This window comes from Alligator sinensis, unplaced genomic scaffold (assembly GCF_000455745.1).
Source record: "Alligator sinensis unplaced genomic scaffold, ASM45574v1 scaffold165_2, whole genome shotgun sequence".
Taxonomy (NCBI): domain Eukaryota; kingdom Metazoa; phylum Chordata; order Crocodylia; family Alligatoridae; genus Alligator; species Alligator sinensis.
In genome coordinates this window covers 305,168-327,048 of record NW_005841965.1, presented here as the reverse complement: position 1 = coordinate 327,048, position 21,881 = coordinate 305,168, and the positions used below count along the sequence as shown (strand labels likewise).

The 21,881-nt window shown below is 42.0% G+C and overlaps 1 protein-coding gene across 1 annotated transcript in view; it reads right to left on the bottom strand.

The window, feature by feature from the left end:
* Nucleotides 1-667: 667 nt before the first annotated feature.
* Nucleotides 668-21,881, bottom strand: part of CCDC34 (coiled-coil domain containing 34) — a 42,542-nt gene continuing 21,328 nt past the window's right edge. The window contains exons 5-8 of the mRNA XM_014518551.2: nucleotides 10,220-10,378; nucleotides 7,504-7,645; nucleotides 4,814-4,968; nucleotides 668-803 (exon numbers count right to left, since the gene is read on the bottom strand). Of these exons, the coding sequence (XP_014374037.2) occupies nucleotides 744-803; nucleotides 4,814-4,968; nucleotides 7,504-7,645; nucleotides 10,220-10,378 (516 nt within the window). The 3' untranslated portion in view covers nucleotides 668-743. The remainder of the gene's footprint in view (nucleotides 804-4,813; nucleotides 4,969-7,503; nucleotides 7,646-10,219; nucleotides 10,379-21,881) is intronic.

Genomic DNA, 21,881 nt, shown 5'->3' with positions numbered 1-21,881 from the left:
TGTGTCAAGGACCCTTTGGAGCACATAAGCAGTGGCCTGCATCTAGACCATGAGCATCACTACCCCTTGTTGCATTTGTGCATCAGGTACCTGGAGCAGGCAGAAGTAATACTGGACACCTTATCTGGCACAATGAGTACAACTTCTAACCCAAGAGAGGCCCCTGCAATTGGCCCCACAGGCCAGATGAGTCTGTAGCCCAGGCACAGAGCAACCCCGTGATGCATGCAGCACCTGTGGCACCACCTCGAGCCCACATGCCACATATAGCATACACCAGCCCCGTTCCAGGGCTTGCTCTGCACATGGTGCCACACACAACTCAGGGCATCTGTGGTATAGGCTACATGCAATGTCCCTCCAGACTAGCCCTGTGCATTGACTCCAGGGCTGGTCCAGATTAGGTCCCAGGCAGTTTGTGCACACCAGAGCCAGTGTATAGGGCCAGTTAGTCGAGACACCTGTGGGCTGTATGTTTGACATCGCAAGTAAAGTGCTTATATGTTAAAAAGAACGTAATTATTTACCTAGAATGAAATCTAAAAATGGATCAAATCTAATTGAAATGTGTGATCTCTGGTATATTGTGTAGCAGAAGTTTTCATTATATCATGAGCATATGTAGTATCATGTTATCTAGACCAAATAAGTATCACTACCAATTACCATGATTTAAGATGACTTCCTTTTATTTCATGTGCGGTGCCTTATATGGGAGGCAGAGGAGTATGTCACTAATGGTTTTATCTTCCTCTAGTCTCTGTTTCCATTGGAGATGAAGGTTGTTGTGAGTTCAGAAGTTCCTGTAAATTAGAAATGCTAGATCAAGAGCGAGTTGAAGGAAAATGGCATATAAACTGTGCATTAAATGCACAATATGCTAACAGTATCACTATTTCTCCATTCAAGTAAAATAGTCACATATCCTAATCAGGTTAGAGCAGCATTTAAAAAATAACTCCTGGAAGACAAACAAGCTAAAGATGTGAAAGTATTCCACATGAAAAAAAGTTTGCTTTCCACTTTCAGGTAGGGCTTTCCCAGTGGAAACAAAGAAACCACAAGTTCAGTGCACTGATACTAATTATATTGGTTTGCTTATATGGGTAAGCAAGCTACCATTAGTAGTTATGGATACAAGGATGAATACTAAAAGCACTGTTCAACAGTATATCATCACACAGCAAAAATACAAAATATCCCAATAATATCAGGCAAGCATATTAGACTGCCTGTGGTGAGCCTCTGGTAGGTCAAATGGCATAAAAATTCAAAATATATCAAAAGTTCTTATACCAGAAGCTCCAAAGAGCATTGTGGTTGAAGCTGACTAAGCATTTCCATTCTAATTCTTGTTTTCAAGCTTTCCAAAAGATAGAAAAATGCTATTTTTTGTAAATACTAGAAATGCACTGAATGCAAATCAGAAACACAAGTTTGGACTCAAAAGAGCAGCGTCCGAATAAGTCAAAGCTGACACAGTATGTGAAAGGGGACGCAGGAAACATGCAAACCTTCAAGTATGAGTAGGTTGTGTCAATGAGAAAAGGCTCTGAAGTACAGCCTTGTTAAATCCAAGTCTCAGAAAAGGTAAAAATGGAACTCAAATCCAAAATTAACAGATAAAAATATAAGCACACTACCAAAATCTCATACAATGTAGAGCTGCTGTAACGTCTCTTATGATTTGTCCTTCCTGACCGCTGTGACCACATTTAGGCTTCATTATGACCTGACAGTTCTCACATGCTAGAATGCCTGTTTTCTTAAGTAATTCCTTGGACCGTTCTTATTTTCACTTGACTCAGGATCTAGCCCCTAACTAGGAAATCACCCAACACAACTAGCACATTTTCTACATTTTATCTCAGCTGGTATCTAAGATAACAGGCCAAGGAAATATTAGGCTTCTAGATGCCAACTTGTGTCTACAAAATCTTTTCAAGAATTGTAATCACAAATAGTCTGCTCCAAAGTTAGAGAGAAGCTTGTCTTTGGAGAAAGCAGCAACAATCTTCATTGGCACCATATCCACTCAGCAGCAGCTTGCTTGCCTAGGGATTAAAACTTCCCATTTACACATCTTTTAATAGCAAAAATGAACAAGAATTTTTCTGGGACACAGATCCGGATCTGGGTGTATCCGGACAAGCACAGCCATGTGGTGCCACATAACGAGTGCTCAGTTGTTCTCCGTGCTGCAAGGGAGCAGCACAGGGGTTTGGGTTTTTTGACCCCTGGATACCCTTGTGGACCTAGGTTCCGTTACATTCAGCAGGCAGGCTCTTAGCAGGAAGGCTCTTCTTTTTCCAACACTCAGGACCAGTGAGCCCCGAGTCTATATACTGGCAAGCCCTGCCTCTACTGGTCAGCTGATCCCTGCCTCCCAGCTTTGCTGCAGGGGCTTCCCATTATCCCAACTAGAGCCTCTGGAATAAGTCTAGTCCTGGGCCAGCTGCTCCTCATTAACAGTCTACCTGTTTGCAGCCTTCAGCTTAGTCCTGGCCTGAAGTGCAGCTTCTGTGAAGCCTATTGCTAGGCAGCTTGGCCCTCACAGCAGCTGGCAGTTTTGTTGCTCTAGTGCAGGGGTGGGCAACTATTTGTGCCTGTGGGCCACATAGGGAGTTACTGCAGAGTTGTCGTAGGCTGGGTCAACGCACCTTGCCCTGCACAACAGCTCACCAAAACTCCCTATAAGTGATGGGTCTGCAGACGGCTGGCACTTTGGAGCAGCTATAGCAGCTGCTCCAGGTCGACAGCAGGCAGCAGCTTCAGTAAGGGTGTCTCAGCCAGGGCCCCTGCCACCCACGTCTCTGGGCTGCCCTTCTACCCCGAGGGGCAAGAGCTGCTGCTCAGTTCTGTGCTGCTGCCTGGCTTCAGTGTCAGTGGCCTGGACATGGAAGTAGCAGCAGCAGCAGCTGGCAGACACTGCTGCTGGGCACTAAGAAAATGTGCAAGCTGGTGGTGAGCGCGGCCACTTCCCCCTTAGTGCTGCAGGGGCCCTTCTTGCTGCAGCTGCCCAGAGCCATGGCTATGAAACTATGAGCCTATGCCATGGCTGCACAGGCTCAGAGCACCTGCAGCAAGAAGGGCCTGGCAGTGGTGAGGGGGAGGCAGCTGCACCCACTACCAGGCTCCACTTTTGCCCAGTGCCCAGAGCAGCTTCTGTCCAGCCACTGCTGCCTCTGTGCTTGAGCTGCCAATTCTAAAATTGGGCAGCACAGTCAGGCAGCAGCTCCAGACCGTTGGGGTAGAAAGGCACCTCCATCTCATGGCTGCCCGCTGCTGCTGCTCATCGTGGCTGGGGTGGATGGATCCAAAGCAGCACTACAGGGACCCCAACACCCTGCATGGGCCAGGGCCAGTGTCATGCGCTCAGCCTGGGGTTCAGGCCCTGTCCACGTGGGTCCTGGCTGGTCTTCATGAAGACCCCAGGATCCTGGGGTGGTGACAACAATCTGCTGTCCCCTTCCTAGGGCCCAAGGCAGAGATGCGATCTGCTGGCTCTGCCCGCAGAACTGGGGCTCTACCCTGGCCCATCACCACCCCAAGATCTTGGGGTCTCCCCAGCCCCACGTACTTGTCTCACTCCCAGATCCTGCTCCCTGCCAGTCTGCAGCCCCATCCCAGTGCCCTGCTCATGCGAGTTTCACCCCCAGCAGGTCAGGTTCACGCTTTCTGGGTCTCTCCAGGTCACAAAAGTCTTACTGTTAGAGGGGTCTTTGTATGCATTTCTTATCCTTCAGTCCTATCCCAGTAACAGGGCTAGGGTTGCCTGTTACAGGAGCCTTGTGTAATTTCATTTTGGATGACAAAGATGTTTTGTTTGGGATATTTATATTTTACATTTCTTTGTATGTTTGAACACAACAAATCACATGAACATAAAAATGTGTTTATGTAACTAATTATCATGACATCTATTCAGAACTAGAACCTGTTTATGAAATCCACTGTTTGAAAATTAGTTTTAGAAATCATATTCACATCATCTCTAATGTAATTTTTGCATATTCCAGACATTTACTATAAAGCTTTAATTTATTACCACCCAGTAAGGAGCAAGCATTGACTTAAAATTGATTGTTAGACTTACATTAATGACTGCAAAAAATATTTTACTTTGAAAGAAAAATCAGCATTAGGGTGTCATTTATTTAACTTTATGTTGCCCTACCTGAACAGTCAAGATAATCAGATCATGAAATAATGCAAAGTATATGTAATACAAGGTTGGCTTTGTAATACTCGCTGTTCAATTTCTAAGAGAAATTTGAATATTTTTTACTTTAGTACCCTACAAAAGAATGCTTTTAAAAAGCTTGCTGTAACTGATTGTATCTTTAAAATAATCAGCATGAAAGCCCAACTAGTATCTCCATAAAAACAAAGCTCTTCAAAATGAAAACACCAACCACTTGCACAATATGAGAAATTCTCAAAAGATAACCATATATATTTTATTGGCTACATTACAATTGGCTACATATTACATTTCTTACAATTAAATATAAAAAGGTCACTTGAGTGACTTAAACTGATTTACTTAAAAAGTCATTTTAACACAGCTTTGAAAATTAGGCTAAAAATATGAAAAAATATTCCTTACTTAATAACAGAGACCACAACTGTTTGCAAGCACACTGCAAAATGCTGCCTTTAAGCACACTATAATAAAATATGTTCTTAGCGAAGAAATAGCTTTGCACTTTATAACCTACTTAATTCAAGCCAATTAAAACTTATTTTGCTTCTTGTACTGTTTTCTGTTCAATGATCCAATATAAAGATTGCTCTTGGGCTTAAGAATTACCATAGATGAAGACCTATATGACTGACTGGATACTGGTCTCTTATTTTTCTTCACTGTAACATTCTGGTCTTCCTTAGGAGGAGGCACATGTATTGGTTTCCAAGGAACAGGGTTGCAATAGGCCGGAGCCGGATATGAATTTCCATCAGAGTATCCTAAAATATTTAGGAGGCAAGCACAATTAAAAGGGGAGCAAATAACTAAATTACAAGAAAAATAAAAAGATCCTGGATAATTTTTGGATTACTCTGAGATGTTTTTAGATTAGTAATGTTTGTTTGGCAAAAATTTAAAAACTTCCTGATTTTAATTGCGTTTCGATTAACTTTGGGTTCTTAAAACAAACCTGGCACAAGATTTTAGTACAACTCTGTCTATACTCAAGGCAATAAATCCTTCACCCTGTATTTACCCAATCAGTACATTCTTCAGTTTTATTTTTAAAGGGTAGATACACACATAAGTAAAGAACTGTACAACATGAACAATGTTTATCAAGGCAAACTTTTATACTTTAGCATATTTTAGAAAAAAAAATATTAGCAAAACATACAGATTAGTGGTAAGTGCTATCCACAAACTTTATAGCTAGGATAGAGGTACTTTTATTTCAATCTTTGCTAAACTGTTACACCTCTTCCAACATAGGAAAAACACTATCTGTAGTTCATGATATGTGAGCCATACCATCAATCCTCAGCCACAACTGCAAGAATATGTTACCCTTGCAAGAGCTGGGATATCAGCTCATTTCATCTGTAATGAAATTTCAACACATACTTCATGAGGGTGCTCAAAACAAAGTCTGGAACATGTTTTATTGTGTGAACAAACTGAGTATAGAACTATTTAAAAAAAATCACTGAGACAACTGATAGCAGCTGTCAGCAAGTTAGGAGGGCCCAATAGGAAGCATGAAAGCAATATGTACCACCATCTATAATAGACATTGGCAAAAGGAGCAACTGTTTGTCTGGTGTGAGAGTTGTTTGAATATAATACTAGGAGTGTGCAAATTATTTTAAGTTTCAAGTAAATATAAATGTAACTGATTTACAAATTAAAGGAAAAAGATCAGTGAATAAGTAACTAGAAAAAAAAGTAAGAGATAGATACCTTATTTCTAAAGAGAATATCAATCAAGTCTCATATTTCTAATGCATTATAACTAGGCTTAGCATATTTCCCGACTTTCAAAAAACAGGATACATTGCTTCCCCCACTCAGCCGCATGCTCAGCTGTCTCCAAGTTTTGGTCTCAGCTGAATACAGTGGAAAAGTAAGGGGGTGAGGGTGGGCAAGTTTATGGAGTGCTCCCCAGCTAGAAAGTATTACTGCCACTGTATTTGGTCAAAACAAACAGGACAAAAGCATTCATATGACCAAACTAATAGGATACTGGGAACAGGTATTTAAAATGGGATTGACCTGAAGAAAACAGGACAGAGTCATTCTAGTTCAGGGGTGGGCAATTATTTGGGCCCCCAGGCCACATAGGGAGTTTTGGAGATCTGTTGTGGGCTGGGTCTGTTGTGGGCTGCTGTGGCCTTGCAACAGCTCACTAAACCTCCGTATGTGCGTTCAGGTTGGGGGGCAGGGGGAGGAGAAGCTGGTGTGGGCATGGGCAGCAGCTTCAGTTTTACGGCAGCAGAAGGGTTATGGAAGCAGCGAGCGTGCCTGCTGCCAGGTACTGCTTTTGCCTGACACCCAGGAGTGGCCACTGCTGCTCATCACAGGCAGGACTGACTCTCTTTGTCTCTCTCCCCCCCGCCACCCTCCCACATCTAGCCCCACAGCTTACACCAGCTCTCGGCCTGTGTCCTGGAAGCAGTGCCAGATGGGTGCTGACATCAGCTGCAGCCGCAGGTATCCGATTCTTGCTGAGGATCGGGGCATTCTCCCACATCCACAGGTGATGCTGCTGCATCAGCTGCAGTCCCAGGCAGTTGCCCTGCCCCAGGCAGGAACCTGCAGCCAGTGTCCACAGCAGATATCAGTGTGCATCTAGTGCTGCTTCAAGCATGTGAGGTGGGAGCTGATGTAAGCTGTAGACAGAGGTGGGACATGCCCACCCATCTAGCACAATGCAGCTGCTGGAGCCACCAGTTCCCTACGGGCTGGATCCTATGACTTTGTGGCCCCCAACTCATGGGTCGATACAATCAGTTGGTGGGCCGAATCCAGCCCACAAATGATATTTTGCCCACCCTTGTGCTAGTTATTCTGTTCACTCACTGTAAGTTGCACTAAGTCTTTACTGGGAAGAGCAGCATATGTATAGAAAAAACAAACAAATTACAACAATTTTTTTCAGTTCTCTGGTTTCTGTGATGTGGGAGGAAAGAACAAAAATGAACAGTGAGACTCACTGAACATCATATTGCAATTACGCATTTGCAACTAGGACATTTTTCTTATGCTCCCCTTGGAGAAGGAAGAGGTAAAAAGGAACAGTGCTGAGAAGATAGAGAAGAACAATGTCATCAAAGATAGGGAAGAACAATGACATCAAATTTAGAGACTCCCCCTCATGGAAAGAGAAGACCAATCCTGAAGAGAGACTGACCCACCAGGGTTTTTTCGGTTTTGTTGTAAGGAAATTTGGTCCGACTCCTACACCTCTTCAAAACAACACCTCCTATACATTTAACACAGACATGGCTGTATGCATCTAATATACAAATACAAACCTGTACATTTCCCACTGGCATAGCCATAACTGTTTAAAATTGGGCGTGGTTTATTTCTAGCAGTTTGTAGCCATTCCTTGAAAAGCCTCTCTGATTTCTCTTTTTTCTCTTGCAATTCAGCTTCCTGTTGCCTTTCTTTTTCCTAAAAATAATTAAAAACAAGATGTATTGAAGGAAGAACTTTCTACCAAACTTCGAAGACAGTAAACATACATGTACTGCAAAGGGTTTCCTGGATAACTGGCTATATTCCTCCTCCACAATGAAAATGGTCAAGCCCTTTTCCTAAAACTCTTTAAAATTACACAACAATTATTCATCAAGACTTCAATGCTATGATCTTCAAACCCACCCTCACACAATACATACCAGGTAAAAGGACTCAGCAACATAAAAGCAAGGATTACAAACACAAGCACTGTTAAAAAAAACCAAAAACAACAAACCAGTCAGAGCTCTCAGTTTAAAAGGTATCCTGAAAGCAGCCAGAGGTGCTTTGCCATAAGGGTCTTTGCCTCCATGGACAGATCTATAACCCATTGGACAGACTAGAAAGCTAATATTATTACGCCAACTGCATTGTATTACTCTGAAGGCCTTGCTAACCTACAGAGCAACCTAGAACTGGGAAGGCACAGAAACAGTCTAAAGCCATCTTCATCTGTTTTCCCTTAAGATGGGGGCATTGGATTAGCTCCACAGTCCATGTATTTTTCTGGTTCACTGGACTACTTCCGTCTACCACTTCTGTTGCCCTACCTCCCCAGCTGCCAGCTCTTGGCACGTGCCCTGCGCTAGAGCTGCTGTTGCAGCATGGGGCAAGCAGTGGAGGCAGAAGCGGTTGCTGCTTGCCCCAAGTTGGTGCTGCTGCTACTACGACATGCTCCAGGTCAGAGCTGAAGTTACTGCTGCTGCCAGCACTTCTCATGCCCTCAGCAGGATCTGGCCTGCTTGGAGCACTGCAACTGAGATCCAGCCAGGGCACAAGGGTCTATTTGAGACCCCTGCCCTAGGCCAAATGTTCCATGTACTTTTGAACAGCTCACTACACATCCTTATCTTTATCAAATAAATCTAGATTTGTTGCAGAGGCTGATATCAATTTTTTTTAAGAGATTATCTTGTTGGAAGAGGATTTGTGTGTTATAAAAAAAATACTCTATCTGCTCAAATGTGCTTTAAATATGTACTATTTTTCAACTTTTTCTCCCTGTTGCTATGAACTCTCTCTTTCACTTATTTAAAAAAGAAAAAGGTCAGACCCCCGTTTTACTTATCACTGTCACAACCCAAAGGGTGTGATTTTTGTTTGTGCGCGCTTCGGCACTGCTAAATTGTCCCCGCTAAATTACAGCTTCCTTGCATGGTGGAGTTTTCTGCTGCAAAAGAACCCCGGTGCAAGGGAGAATTTCCCGCCAATTTGAAGCTTTCTTTGCAGGGTGCATTTCTTTGTTGCAGCACAGAAATGCTCGTTGCAAAGAGTTCCCGCCATTTGTATGCTAATTCGAGTCCCATTATTGGCCAGTTCTAAATTATTCACACGTGGCTGCTAGTGATTGGCTTTGTAGCCCGATACAAGCGTCTTGTTGTGTTTTAGAACCCACGGAGCCTAGCAAACTTTGTGTGACGCGCAAGAGAACCGAACCCACGGAGCCTAGCAAACTTTGTGTGGATGAGTGAACAGGAGAACCCACGGAGCCTAGCAAACTTTGTGTGAGCCCTTACGACCGGCCTCAGAGCTCTTCTACCCAGGTTCGAGTCCTGCAGGTTTATTTTCCCGTCGCCGAAACCCTTTGCGACGTACCCTCGTATTTTTCATCTTCCCGTCACCGGAACCCTTTGCGACGTACCCTCGTGCCCTGCAGGTTCGAGTTTTGTTTTGTTGTCTGTCTGTAACCGCAACTCAAGCAAGCTTTCCAGCCTGCACCACTGCCATCTCGGTGTAAGTAAACAATCTTTAAAACTACCGATACGCGTCTGTGCCTAATTCCAGCTCGAAGGCCTTCCCTCTCCGACCCGGCGTGCCCGGGCTGCTGGCCACAGCCCGCGTGCAGCACGAAAAGGGCTCGGGTCGCTCCCGGCCCGCACAATCACCAAAAAATAAACTAAAATAGTCCAAAGTTTCAACAGGAAGAGTGAAGATGGCCATTTCTAAAGAGAACTTTTGTTTTCATTATTTTCCTACCAATTCTATGGAAAAGATTCTCTCTCAGGCCTTAGTAAAAAAATATGTTCCTACAAAGAATAATGGCAAAAATAACCATAATTCCTTAAAAATGCATACAAAAAACAGCCAATGCTCAAGATTGCATTAAGTTTTCATTATGTAGCATGTCTGAAGGGCCTGTGCTACCAGGATCATTCAAATCAGAAAATGGATTTGATACAAGCTACAAAGTTTCTAAAGAACTCTTTTTTATCCATTCAAACTTATTAACAAAACTTACTCCTACGTTCTTAAAATAAATAAATAAATAAAAGGATGCATGTCCAAAAGGAAGCACTAGGATCCATAGTTAAGGCCAAAGTGAGTTCTGAAGGTAAAGCAGGAATTTAGCCACTTTAGGAGAAATACAACACTTCCTGCTTTACTTGAAGAACCTACTGTGTTTCCATAATACTAAATGCATAATATGTACTTTCCATTTAATCAAGAGGGGCTGCTTCAAGCATAGCAGAGAGAGGGCTGACCAGTGAGCATTAAAAAGAACAATACCTTCTCTTTTTTCTTCTTGTCAGAATCTTCTGCTCTTTTCTTCTTTAACCATTCTTTATATTTTTCTTTAGCTTTTTCTTGTAACTGAATTTTCTCCAGATCCTTCACTGCCTTTTCTGCCATTTCTTTGCTGAGCTTCCGTTCCCTTTCCTTTCTTTCCTACATGAAACAAGTCAAAGGAATGAAGTACTCGCACACTTTCAATATTTTAAAAACTTTGCTGTGGACAGTTTTATAAAGAAAAATAGCTAATTCTTACTCATTTAAATCATAACACTGGCAGAAGCTTAAAAAATTACTATTACAACACTGACTGGCATGAGAAGAGTAGCCAGCCAGCTGGAGCATATGTTTTGCATAAAGTGTCATTGAAATCTAACTTCAACACTTCCCTGTAATATTCTGTTTAGTATAAACAATGACTAAATGCATAAAACATAGCAACAGTCTAAAGATAGTATTTTAAGAAAATACTTGTGAGAAGACAGGTATAAATGGCACAGTTCTTTAAAACTGTAGCTTCTAATGAGGTAGCCACCCTTTCCTTGAACCTATCACGGTCTACAATAGTTTTTAAAACATAGAAAAACTTTGAACATTTTGAAAGAAAAACAGATTTGTGATTTGTTTAAAACTGAAACACCAGGAGCACACACTGAGAGAATCAAGCTAACGTTCCATGATGCTCCGTGGTACTTCCTAAGTTTTCAAATAAATAATTCACTTAAGATTGAATCTACTGATAACTGCAGAGAAATCTGCAACCTTTCCATCAGAGGAAAGCCAACAGAAATGCATTCTGTGGACAATATGTAACCTGATCAACATTTTAACTTTTCAGCATTTATCAAATGTCACACATGCTGGATTACTGAATGCTTCCATCTTCCCTCAGTGTTTTTGGAAGTGGTGTAAAGAGGTGATATGTTTTGGGATTGCCCTCTAGGGCAGACAACCACTTACTTCTAAAAGGTACTCACTGGACTGTTCTGGGGCTTATGGGCCCTCAAGATGGTCTACAAAGTGATCCCCAGCTTTGGCCTTGCAGGCCAGATGAATGGCACGAAGCTGGTCCATAGACCTGATTGGGCCCTGGGGCCACGCCCGCCTGGCTGGCACTAGGTTTAGGGCCCTTCACCATACCTGCCCAGTCCCTATGTGCCAGGATTAGGCCTCACACTGCTCTAAGCGCCCATGCTAGCTCACAGAACTCCCCACAGATCTCTGAGGAGCCCTATGGACCAGATGACAGTACTGGGGGCAGGAGAGGAAGCAGGGGCAGATCTGACCCTCAAACCAGGGATTGAGCACCCTGGCCTACGGGTTTTCAGAGGTCCAGAGCCTCAACCGTCAAGTGTTATACCCGTCCTGCAGCAGACGGCACAAGCTCTAACATGACTTAGGACAGAAACATTTTAAAAAACAAAAACAAAAACCACAACTTATTTTGAAGGGGAAAACCACCTGTTCAAATACATTAGTTAGGTTTGATTTGCGGGGAAGGAGTTGCCAGCCTCTGAAGCTCTGGAAAGTGGCCAAATTCAGGTGGGAGACTGACTGGCTGCACTGGTGTTCCTGACAGTACTAAGATAACTCTCAGCCTCTCTCACACACTTCACGATTAAACCAAACACTAGCTCTGGGATCAGAGGAACTTCTCCTCCAAGTCAAACTGGCATGGATTGCTGGGATTTACCTTCTGTAGTGCAAGACACTGTCCACTTACTCAGATCATCTGAGTACATTTTACCTAACAGATTCCTCCCTAAAGTAGCCAAGAAATCAGTGATATCTTTGCTTCTCTTGCTCTTCTCTGTGGTACATTGTAGGTTTTTTGCGAGTCTGGTGAGCAAGGTCTGAGGTTCGATGTTCTTGTGGACACTTTTGTAAAAACAGTCATCTGGGAATGCAAGGGACTGGACTCTGAGGAGAGTCCTGGAATAACATATCACTCCTTATCTGTATCCCTGTGACTACATGAGAGAATCTGAGCTGTCCCATCAAATGCAAATTATAGTTACTATACTACTGCAGATCAAACCACAAGAGACATTCCGAAGGTTAAGAGTAAGGAAAATATTCCTTCCTCAAACTGATCAGTTGGCAAGAATGGAAGCCTATATGGCATCCTAGCTAATGGCACATCCATAGTTCGATTGGTCTGGTTCCTGGTGGTCAGAAAGTCTCAATATATCCAGAGCTTAACTAAAACCTTCATTTTTAAAGAGAATGGGAGAAACATATATATATATATATGAAAGTTTCCTCCAAATGAAGGGACAATGCTTCTCCTGCATTTTCACCATTCACATAAAGTACTTTTTCAGATCTGTGGCACCATTTCCTCTTGTGGGAAACTCCTTATCTCCATTTGTCCCCGCAAGTGATAAGACAGTGCTGAATGCTGAAATGAGGTGAAAACAATTCCCCCACTCAGACCACAGGTAGAGCTATTATTGGCCAATTGTGGCACTTTAATTAAGTGGTCAGTGGCCCATTAAAAAACAGTATCAGAGAGACCCAAACTTTCTTCTTACATCACCCTTAAAAAATATTACCTTATATCATTTACTGGGGTAGAGAAAGAGATTGAAAGAAACATACTTTTATAATGGGCCTTATATTTTTATCAGAAGGCAAACAATGGCGATTTAAGCAATGTATCTAAAAGCTTACTAATGCAAGAGCTATGTTTATTTCTAATTAATTTCAAGTATAACTTTCTCTGATAATGTTGACGGTGGTGTTTTTTCTTACTATCATATCACCTTTTATCATATTACCTTTTATTATTATAAACTATTTTGAGGGAAGAGCTAATCTATACCACTGCTGCTGTAAAATCCCTTTCCCTGTTGATCTGAGCAGCAGTATAGAAGTCTATTAATGGCGGCCATGTTTTATTTACCTACTTTTTGCAGCCAGGCCTTTATTTGTTCAACTTTTTACTACATTTTTACCAATATTTCTCCGTTTAGACCATGATGGCATTGTCAAATATAACCATGTTTTTGTATGCAATACGATCTTACATAGCGCAAGAAACATATTTGACTTGCATATACACAGGAGTCCTAAAATAATGTGTTGACTATATATTTTTATTAGTAAAGTATGGGGAAATAGAGCAGAATCTATTCCATAAGGCACCAGTAGTAATGAAGGCTAGATAGCAAAATAAAGAACTCCAGTAACATGAAGCAATGCACTCTGAGATATCCTGCCACATAAGCACCATGAAAAAGAAAGACATGCCAACCTGATTATGTAGACATGGTTTATATGAGCCTTTAGAGCAAAATACATGTAACCACTAAGTCTGGCCAGAAAACGGGAATTCTGTTCCATGAAAAATGTTGATTTTTTTGGTTCAACACTAAATGATATAGCAAGACCTTTCTTGATATAAAACGAGACTTTCATATTCAAATAAGCTGTCAACAATTTATACACCTTAAAACTAGTCTCGAGTTCACTGTTTCCAACAAGGTCAAAAGTAGGTGGGGGTTGGGAGAACACCTTACAAGCAGCTTCACTGGCCCATTTTCCAGTCTGCGGCATCCAAGTGGGAGCAGGTGGGCAGAGCATGCTCAGAAGTGACACTCCCAGTCCCCCAGGAGCTCTGAGTGCATAGTCTAAACGCCCCTTTAGGGATTCCTGAATACAGTCAGTCTTGTATCTTTCACCAATGCTCAGATATGGCTCTTTCAGTGACATCTGCATTAAAACCTACAACACACCTAACATTTCTCTAACTGGGAGGAAACATCATAAATAACTTGCTTGTGATCCTGACTCCCATCTTCTTTAATAAAAATCAAAACTTCTCCCACTCTTCACCATTACAAACATCTGGTCTGAGCTGCAACTCAGACCAGTTTTGTGACTCTTGCAAGCATGTGGATATTACTATCCTCTGCACAGAAACCAATCTTTAAAGTCCTGTATAACCTTGTGCGCAGGGCGGATGTGTGCTCCTCGCTGTGGACTCGGGGCTCTCCGCTCTGCTGTTTTTCCCTTGGGAGCCCTGCACCAGCCATGCACACTCTGCCCGCCCAGCAGCAGTGGGAGTGGCAAGTTGTGCCTCCCACTGCTGGGTAGGCGGGGGGCGCATGGCCAGAGGTCCCCCAAGGCAGGGGTAGTGAAGCGGAGGGCCACAGACCTGCAGCAAGCAGCCTGCATCTGCCCTCACCCTGCTGTGGTGGGAGGGAGGGGGGCAGAGAGCAGAGAAGAGAGGTAGGCATGTGCCACCCCACCTGCAGCTCAGCTGGGTCCACCCAGCCTCCCACATGGTGCACGGAGGCCTGCCCTGCCCTTGGCAGCAGCAGCACCAGCAGGAACAGAAGGGGAAGAGGCCCCTCCCCCTGCTAGAGTCCATACATTCATGTTTATAATGTGGTGTGGGAAGCCTCCAATAAATCTCTCTCTTTGCCTAGGACCCCAATAAATCTTAACCCACCACTGGTCTTTATGCTCAGGCTGCCTCAAATCTGCCCCACAGCCTACTTGTTGCAGTGCAGCTGGTCCCTGGGCTGGACCCGATGATCCGGAAGGTCCCTTCCAGCCCCTAACAACTATAAAACATATACAACATCCCTTGTCTTCAGTACCCAAGGACCATGCATCTCTGCTGCTTCTTGTTCCTGCTACATCTTTTTCTAGCTTTCTTCAGAACTGCCCTACCCTCGCTCCATCTCTCAACATTCCCAGCATCTCTCTCATCAGTTCCTGTTTCTAGCCATACATGTTGGGTTTATGTATAAAAGTTATGTCAATGAAAGAGACAAAAAAAAATAAAATATTTCTTGAGAAAAAGGAAACTTGTGAAAGTTGCTTGTGAAAAAAAAAAAAATCAACAGATTTCCTTACTGAAAAAGAAGAGAACAATGTGTGAATCCTACACTGGCTGTATAAGCCTCTAAACTATTCAGATGTTGGTTGGCTTTGCAAACTTCATACATGAATTACAAGCCAAAGAAGTAAGGAAACTGACTTTTGGACTGGCTTAAGTAAAGAAACCTCTTTAAGTAGTTAAAAAACCCTCCATTCTGCATGCTAAGCCCAGGGAATGCATATGTATATATATGCAGTGAGAAAGGAAAATAATTAAACCTGCTTCACACACTGGGGAGCTGTTGGACAATGAACAGAAATTAAATAAAGAAAATGCCAAAAGCCTTTTAAAAAGGTGTTAATTAAAAGAGAGGGTAAAAGAGGGAGAAAGAAATAGGTGTATAATTAAGTCTGTGCATACTTAATTATAACTTACAAGATGAATGTTGCTGCAAACAATCAGGGCTGGCCCAAGGTTAAGGCCCCCTTGAGATATCAATTTCACCATAAAAACAATAGATACTTGCAACAGCATAAGACTACAGTATTTCCATGAAAACACCCATGGGAGCCCCCTGTGGAACTGCATTTTGCAGAAGCTTAGAAATTATTCAGGTACCATCAGAAAATCCGCATCTATTTTGCAGTAATAAACAGATTTTACTCCATAAAGCTAGCATACATTTCCAATTTCTTTAATAGCCTACTTTAGGTTCCACTCCTTCCCCCCAACTTCCTAGTTCTCCCTCCCTTACCTCATCATTTTTCTTCTCTTAGTCCAGGGGTGTCAAAGATACAGTCTGTGGCTCCTCAGACCATATCTGGCCCATATCATCCAGCCAGCATCCCCGCCCCCGCCGCAAATGCTACATCCAGCACCCATGGCACCCATTCCAGCTGGTCTGGGGACAGTGCCACACAAAATACCCACGTTAGCCAGTCTGGGGTAGGTGCCTTGTGCAGTGTGGGTCCTGGAGTGGGTGCTATGCACAGCACAGTCCTGGATCAGCCAGAGTGGACACTGGATCCAGCATGTGGCATGGTGGGGGTAGACCCCATAGGTCCCTCCTATGTCAGATTTGGTGCCTGTTTATGCTGGTCTGGGACTGTGCTGCACATGGCACTTGATCCAGCCAGTCTAGGGCTTGCAACGCAAGGGGTGTCACTTGCTACTCATATCCTTAGCTGACCAGAGGAGGCACAGCAAGCAGCATAGTTCCAGACCATTCAGAGCAGCTCTGCAATTGGGCTGGCTCTGGCCATTCATCCAGCCTGTGAACTGGTTCCAGGTCACCCATCTGGCCTGCAGAGAGGTTTGATATCTAACTACTAGTCCATCTAAAAGGCTAGGGAGGGATTCATTAATATACAAATTCTTCATTCGTTTGTATGCACATGCATATAATTTGTTTACACCTGGCTTTATCAGATTGACTTTGATCTTATGTTCAAACAATATATTCATCAAACCACTAGTGACTATAAATACATTTTTAAAAGATTCAACTTTTCCAATGAATATGTTCCTATAATATATACACTTGCATTATTTATTGCCAGGAAGATTTAAGCTCCCACTGCCCCACCCAAGTATATTATTAAGGAGAACATTCACAAACATGGCCTGCAGGTATATCACACTGGGCTGTGATCTCATCAGGCTGATAACTAATGAAGACTGATCTAAGTCAGTACTTGGAGGTCCTCCACCCAAAACCATTCCTGGGGCTGCACATGGTAGAGTTGATGATTCAGTAAGAAGGATTTTTTTTCTTTGACTTGGTACCAATGCCTTAAGTGAATGACTGCCAACTCTTGAACCAAAGAAAAAATGATTAATCTATACTTCTTTAGCTACCAAAAAGATGCAGAATCCGAAGAAGGGTGTCACTTTCATTCTGTCCAAACCCCAAAACCATTAAAACAATTTATTAGGATAGAAACAACCGCATTGCCACTAAAGCAAATCTATACAATTAAAAGCTTCTTTCATATTTCTCTTTATTTTCTGTGACCCTCTTGGCAGTATCTTAATGTCAATCACACCAGCCGCCTTGAAAATAATTGGAGGTCAAATCTTGCCATCGCTCTGCTACAGCCCCAAAACAAAATTCTGTCAGCAAAACGTTTACATGAGATGACTATACTTCTCTCTCTCTCTCTCTGTGCAGTATATGCACAAGGGGTGGGACTGGGAGACTAGCGAGCAGGCCCATAGGTCTGGATTGTAGTGAAGCTCACACAGCCATGGGGAAATTCCCCCCCTGCTCTATGTTCCACTGAGGCAGTTTCAACCCCTATAGCAGCCTAGAAATTGGACAGCTCAAGATAACCTAAATATAGCTTTACACAGCCTTCCCTCTGGATTATGTCTCTTCAGACAGCTCCACCCCAGGATAAAAGGTACTTAACTTGGGTGTGGGTGTCAGACTTAGAAAATCTTGTTGAAATCTACCCGGTCTTAACAACAATGAAATCCCTTAGGAAATGTAGGCGTTACACTAGGTTTCAATCTAAGCCCCAAAAATATGAATGCTGAAAACTATCCAAAAATCATCCTAAATCGACTCTACTAAAACTAAATTCAAATCTATTTACAGAGATCTGTGGACAAAGTCTGATCAAGTCACAACCGATACTGTTCGAGATTATTGCTCAAGGTCTATAGGGGCCAGCAGGGGTTGCACCTCTGCTATGTGGTCTCAAGGACTGAAATCTTCTGTGTTGTGAGACATAAATAATGTTTCCCTCCCAAATGCCACCACTTTGTAAAACATTCCAGGCACTGGTCTTTTGATACTATAAAGTGAGAATACACAGAAGTCAGTTTAAAGAACTCAGGCCCAGGTACAGTCATCTAGATGCCCTGAACAGGACTAAAATAGGCAGAATTTAGGCACCTGTGTCCAAAAGTTCAGTACTCAAATTTCTGCTCCACTGCCAACTAACTTTGGAGACATAAGAAATTTGATATCATTGTGCCCCAGCACTTAAAACTTCTGCTTCCAAGCAAGTCCAGAAGTCCTTTTGTTTTCACAGATTTTAACAACTCATGTCTACATGAAAATCCACAGATTAAGCCAGTGATCCTCAACTAGGATGTCAAGGTACCTTGGTGCGCCACAAGATCTTTCAATGGGTGCCTTGTGAGGAGATGAGCAAGTGTCCGGAGATAAAGGCAGGCTCAGGCTCATCCCGACCTAGCCCCTCTGTAAGGAGGTAAGCACTGTAATATATAAATTAGTTTCTGAAATGGGGTGCTGCTTGATTCACAAAAGATATGGAGGACTGCCTTGAATCAAAAAAGGGGTAACTTGAGCCAAAAAAGTTTGATAGCCATTGGATTAGGCACTCCACTTATCTCACATAACTGGCTCAATCCATTAAATGTGTTATGAGAACCATTACCACCACATTGGTCTGTGCACAAAGTGTGGTGGCAGCCATCCCCTTTCCTTCTAAGCACAGCTGGAAGAGGAGACAGTGGGGCCATATCCCCACCTTTTATACAGGAGTTCAATGTTTAGAACTCTCATTTAAGATATGGAAACTCTCCATTCAATTCCCTTGTCGAAAAAATTACAACTGACATGTTCCATATTCTATTTACCAGACTTTAGGCTGTCCTGGGACAGAAGCACTCTCCAAGGCTTCTGTTCTCTAAAACTGTGGCATTCTGTATACAAGTAAAATTCACTGAACCATACAGAGCACGAAGTGGCTCTGTTCTGTTAAGTCTAGTGCTTTGGTCACTCACCTGAAAGGGGAAAAACCTGGGTTCCAGCACCTGCTCCAAAGACTTATTTAATATTTTAAGCAATGAGTGTTTAAATTAAAATGCAGGCAAAGGTCCCAACCAGTAGGTTATAGAATTGTATTCACTTCTGCTCCCTCTGCCTGAACACATTCATATTTAATTATTTCCTGCAAGTAAAACAGCTTCAATAAGAAACCCAGCGAGTACTACGGTCTAAAGTGATGAATAATGTGGATTTTAACCTCCACAGACAGAGAAGGAATTAAATCCAGGCCTCTCGCATAACGAGTGAGCATTCAAGTCACTGAGGTCTCGCAGAAAAGAGAAGCAGCATTTGTTGCTTGTCTTAAGTGAGCCCTACTCAATATGCTGCTTTTATGGATTGTGTTCTACTGTGTATAACTCTTCCCCTGAATTCTGTGAAACCTAGCTGCCAAATCAGGGCTGAGGATCTTACTTCCAGGTCAAACACCTAAAAGTCAGAAACTGCAGCACGTTGCACAGCCATGTCTTTGTCCCCATGTGGAGCGGAGTCTTAAAGACTACATCACTTTTGTGTCTGTTCAGTAGATATTCACTAGGATTTTAGCATTAATAAATCCGACATGCCTGGCTTAATACATACATCATCTGCTTGGCTTGGTCAGGGGACTCAAGTACAGAGCACTAACATCAGGTCTGAAAGAACCTGTTTTGGAAAGACTGACTTACTGAAAAACGCAACGAACTCTATCCCAGGAAGCCCTACCCTTAAAAAACCCCTGAAGAAACAGGAAGCAAACAAAGATGTTAACCTTACAATTTTAGTATCACTGCACCTTTTTGCAGTGTTCCACAGCATACTGCCAGTTGTAGACTTTATTTTTTAATTAGTTTCTTTCATGGTTGTGTAAAAACAGTGACAAAATATTGTGATGACAATCCAATTCCTACCACATAGCAACAAAACAAGGAACTCACCCTCAAATCCCTGACAGACCTCTATAAAATAATAACCTAAAAATTTAATATGGATTTCAATACTCTTATTCTTTGTGTTCTATTTTAAGTATTTTTTTTAAAGAGAACCTAAACCTAAAAATATCTGCAACGGTTAAGATTATTCTAAGAAAGTTATCCCTATTGCTTTTGTTCATATGTAACATAAAAAAGATATGAGTAGAAAATATAATCCCTTTGATTCTTCTAAAGCATATAAATAAATATTCAGGATATCACCACCAAATCTGAACTTTTGCATTTTTGCATTCTGCATTTTTTACATTTATTTCACAGTAAAAGCTCTGATATGAAAGGGACAAAAACATTACTACTACTTTTGTACGGGAAATAAAATAACTAAAGCTTAATCCTAATTAACATGGTACCTTACATCAGATTATACACAAGCAACAGCGTAAAAAATACCTGAACAAAGGGTTTAAAAATGAACTATGCAACTTGTAAAATGCTAAGTTAATTATTTAAAAAATAATATTCCTATTTTGACACAAGGAAGCATTCAGTACTTGGGTGTTTGATTCATTTTTTTAAAAAATGGATTAAATTTAAAGATGAAATAAAAATTAACACCAAAATTAGATTCCCTATGCCTACTAAGTTTCTATCATACCACCTTTCTAAGAGTCAGATTGTCTTGGTTAATAAAGCTGGATTTAAAAGGACTGGAAGAAAAGTTACAAAACTTATTAAAAGAGAACTTAGGAGGAGAGTGGAGTACATTAAAATCAGTGTGATTTTTTTCAAATATTTATCAAAAAGACTGTCATCAGCCCTTTTCTTTAATTATACTAACCTATCATATTTAGCATTTATTCATAAGAGATTCTTACCGTTATGACAAGGTTCTAATTAATTACCCTGTCACAGCAATTTACATATACTTCTCTGTTTAAACATGCACTACATACATAACAGCAGAGTCCTGTCTAACAGTAATTAACCAAACTACATTCAGGACATTTACTTCACTTGGAGTAAAGTTCTACAATCGGTCCCTTGGCTAAAGTGAATGGGAACAAAAAGGGTTTTAGCAATTCAGGCTCAAAACTTTAAATAAACAGGTAGAGGAAAAATATGCAACTATTATTTTCCAGAATTTTAAACACAAAAGTGGAGTTATTCAGTTAAAGTATTCTTAAAGACAAGCGTGCAAGCTTCACATTCAAAAAACATAAGTAACTGCTGAGGCTGTGCCATTATTTATAGAGATGTAAAGATTTACAGCCCAAACCATCCTCAGCCACATGTTTATTGGGAGCTCTTTCAATAGGGCAGAAGCTAATACGTTTTAACTCAGAGGTGCCCCAGCCTGCAACAGCTCACTTAAATTCCCTTTTTGGCCCACGGACCCAAATAATTGCCCACCCCTGTAACTGTTACCTGTGGACAAACTAGGAACCATATAAAATGTAGCAAAACTGCTCCAATTTTAACATTGTTCATCCAGTAGTAAAGCTGCAGTATTTTACTACACTTGCACTGTTCTCGGCTTGTCCACATGTAACAATTAGCACATAAAAGCTACTGCTCTTCTGAAATGTCCCCCTTTTGAAACAGCTCCAGATCTACAACTGTTTATACCCTTAGTCAGCTGAAGTACCACAGGAGAAAGAGGGAAGAATGGTGGGAGAGCATAAGACCATAATCAGAAATCCAGCTGCAGGCAGGCAGCACTTTTCCCATCAAGGACTGCCTCTGCAGGTCCTCAGTCTTGGGAAATAAGCCAGCAATCGCAGGCCCCAGAGGAAGACTGTCATAAATGAAGTTTCCTGTGCCAAAAATCTGAACTAATTCCTGATTCAAGAATAATAGGGTTAAAATGTGAATGCAGCTTCACACAGAAGCTTTTAGATACAGAAGCACTTAACATTCTGACGGCTAAAATCGATGCTTATTTTTAAGCATTTATTTCAATTTATCAACTGAAATTTTCAGGATTGTGCTAAATTAGAGGCATTTTTCTATTTTTATTGATTTAGCACACGCACATACACGCACATGCAGCAGCCACTACAGGAATTGGGAACTGTGCCAAGAGCAGGGGTTGGAGGGGCAGGGGGGGGGGGACAC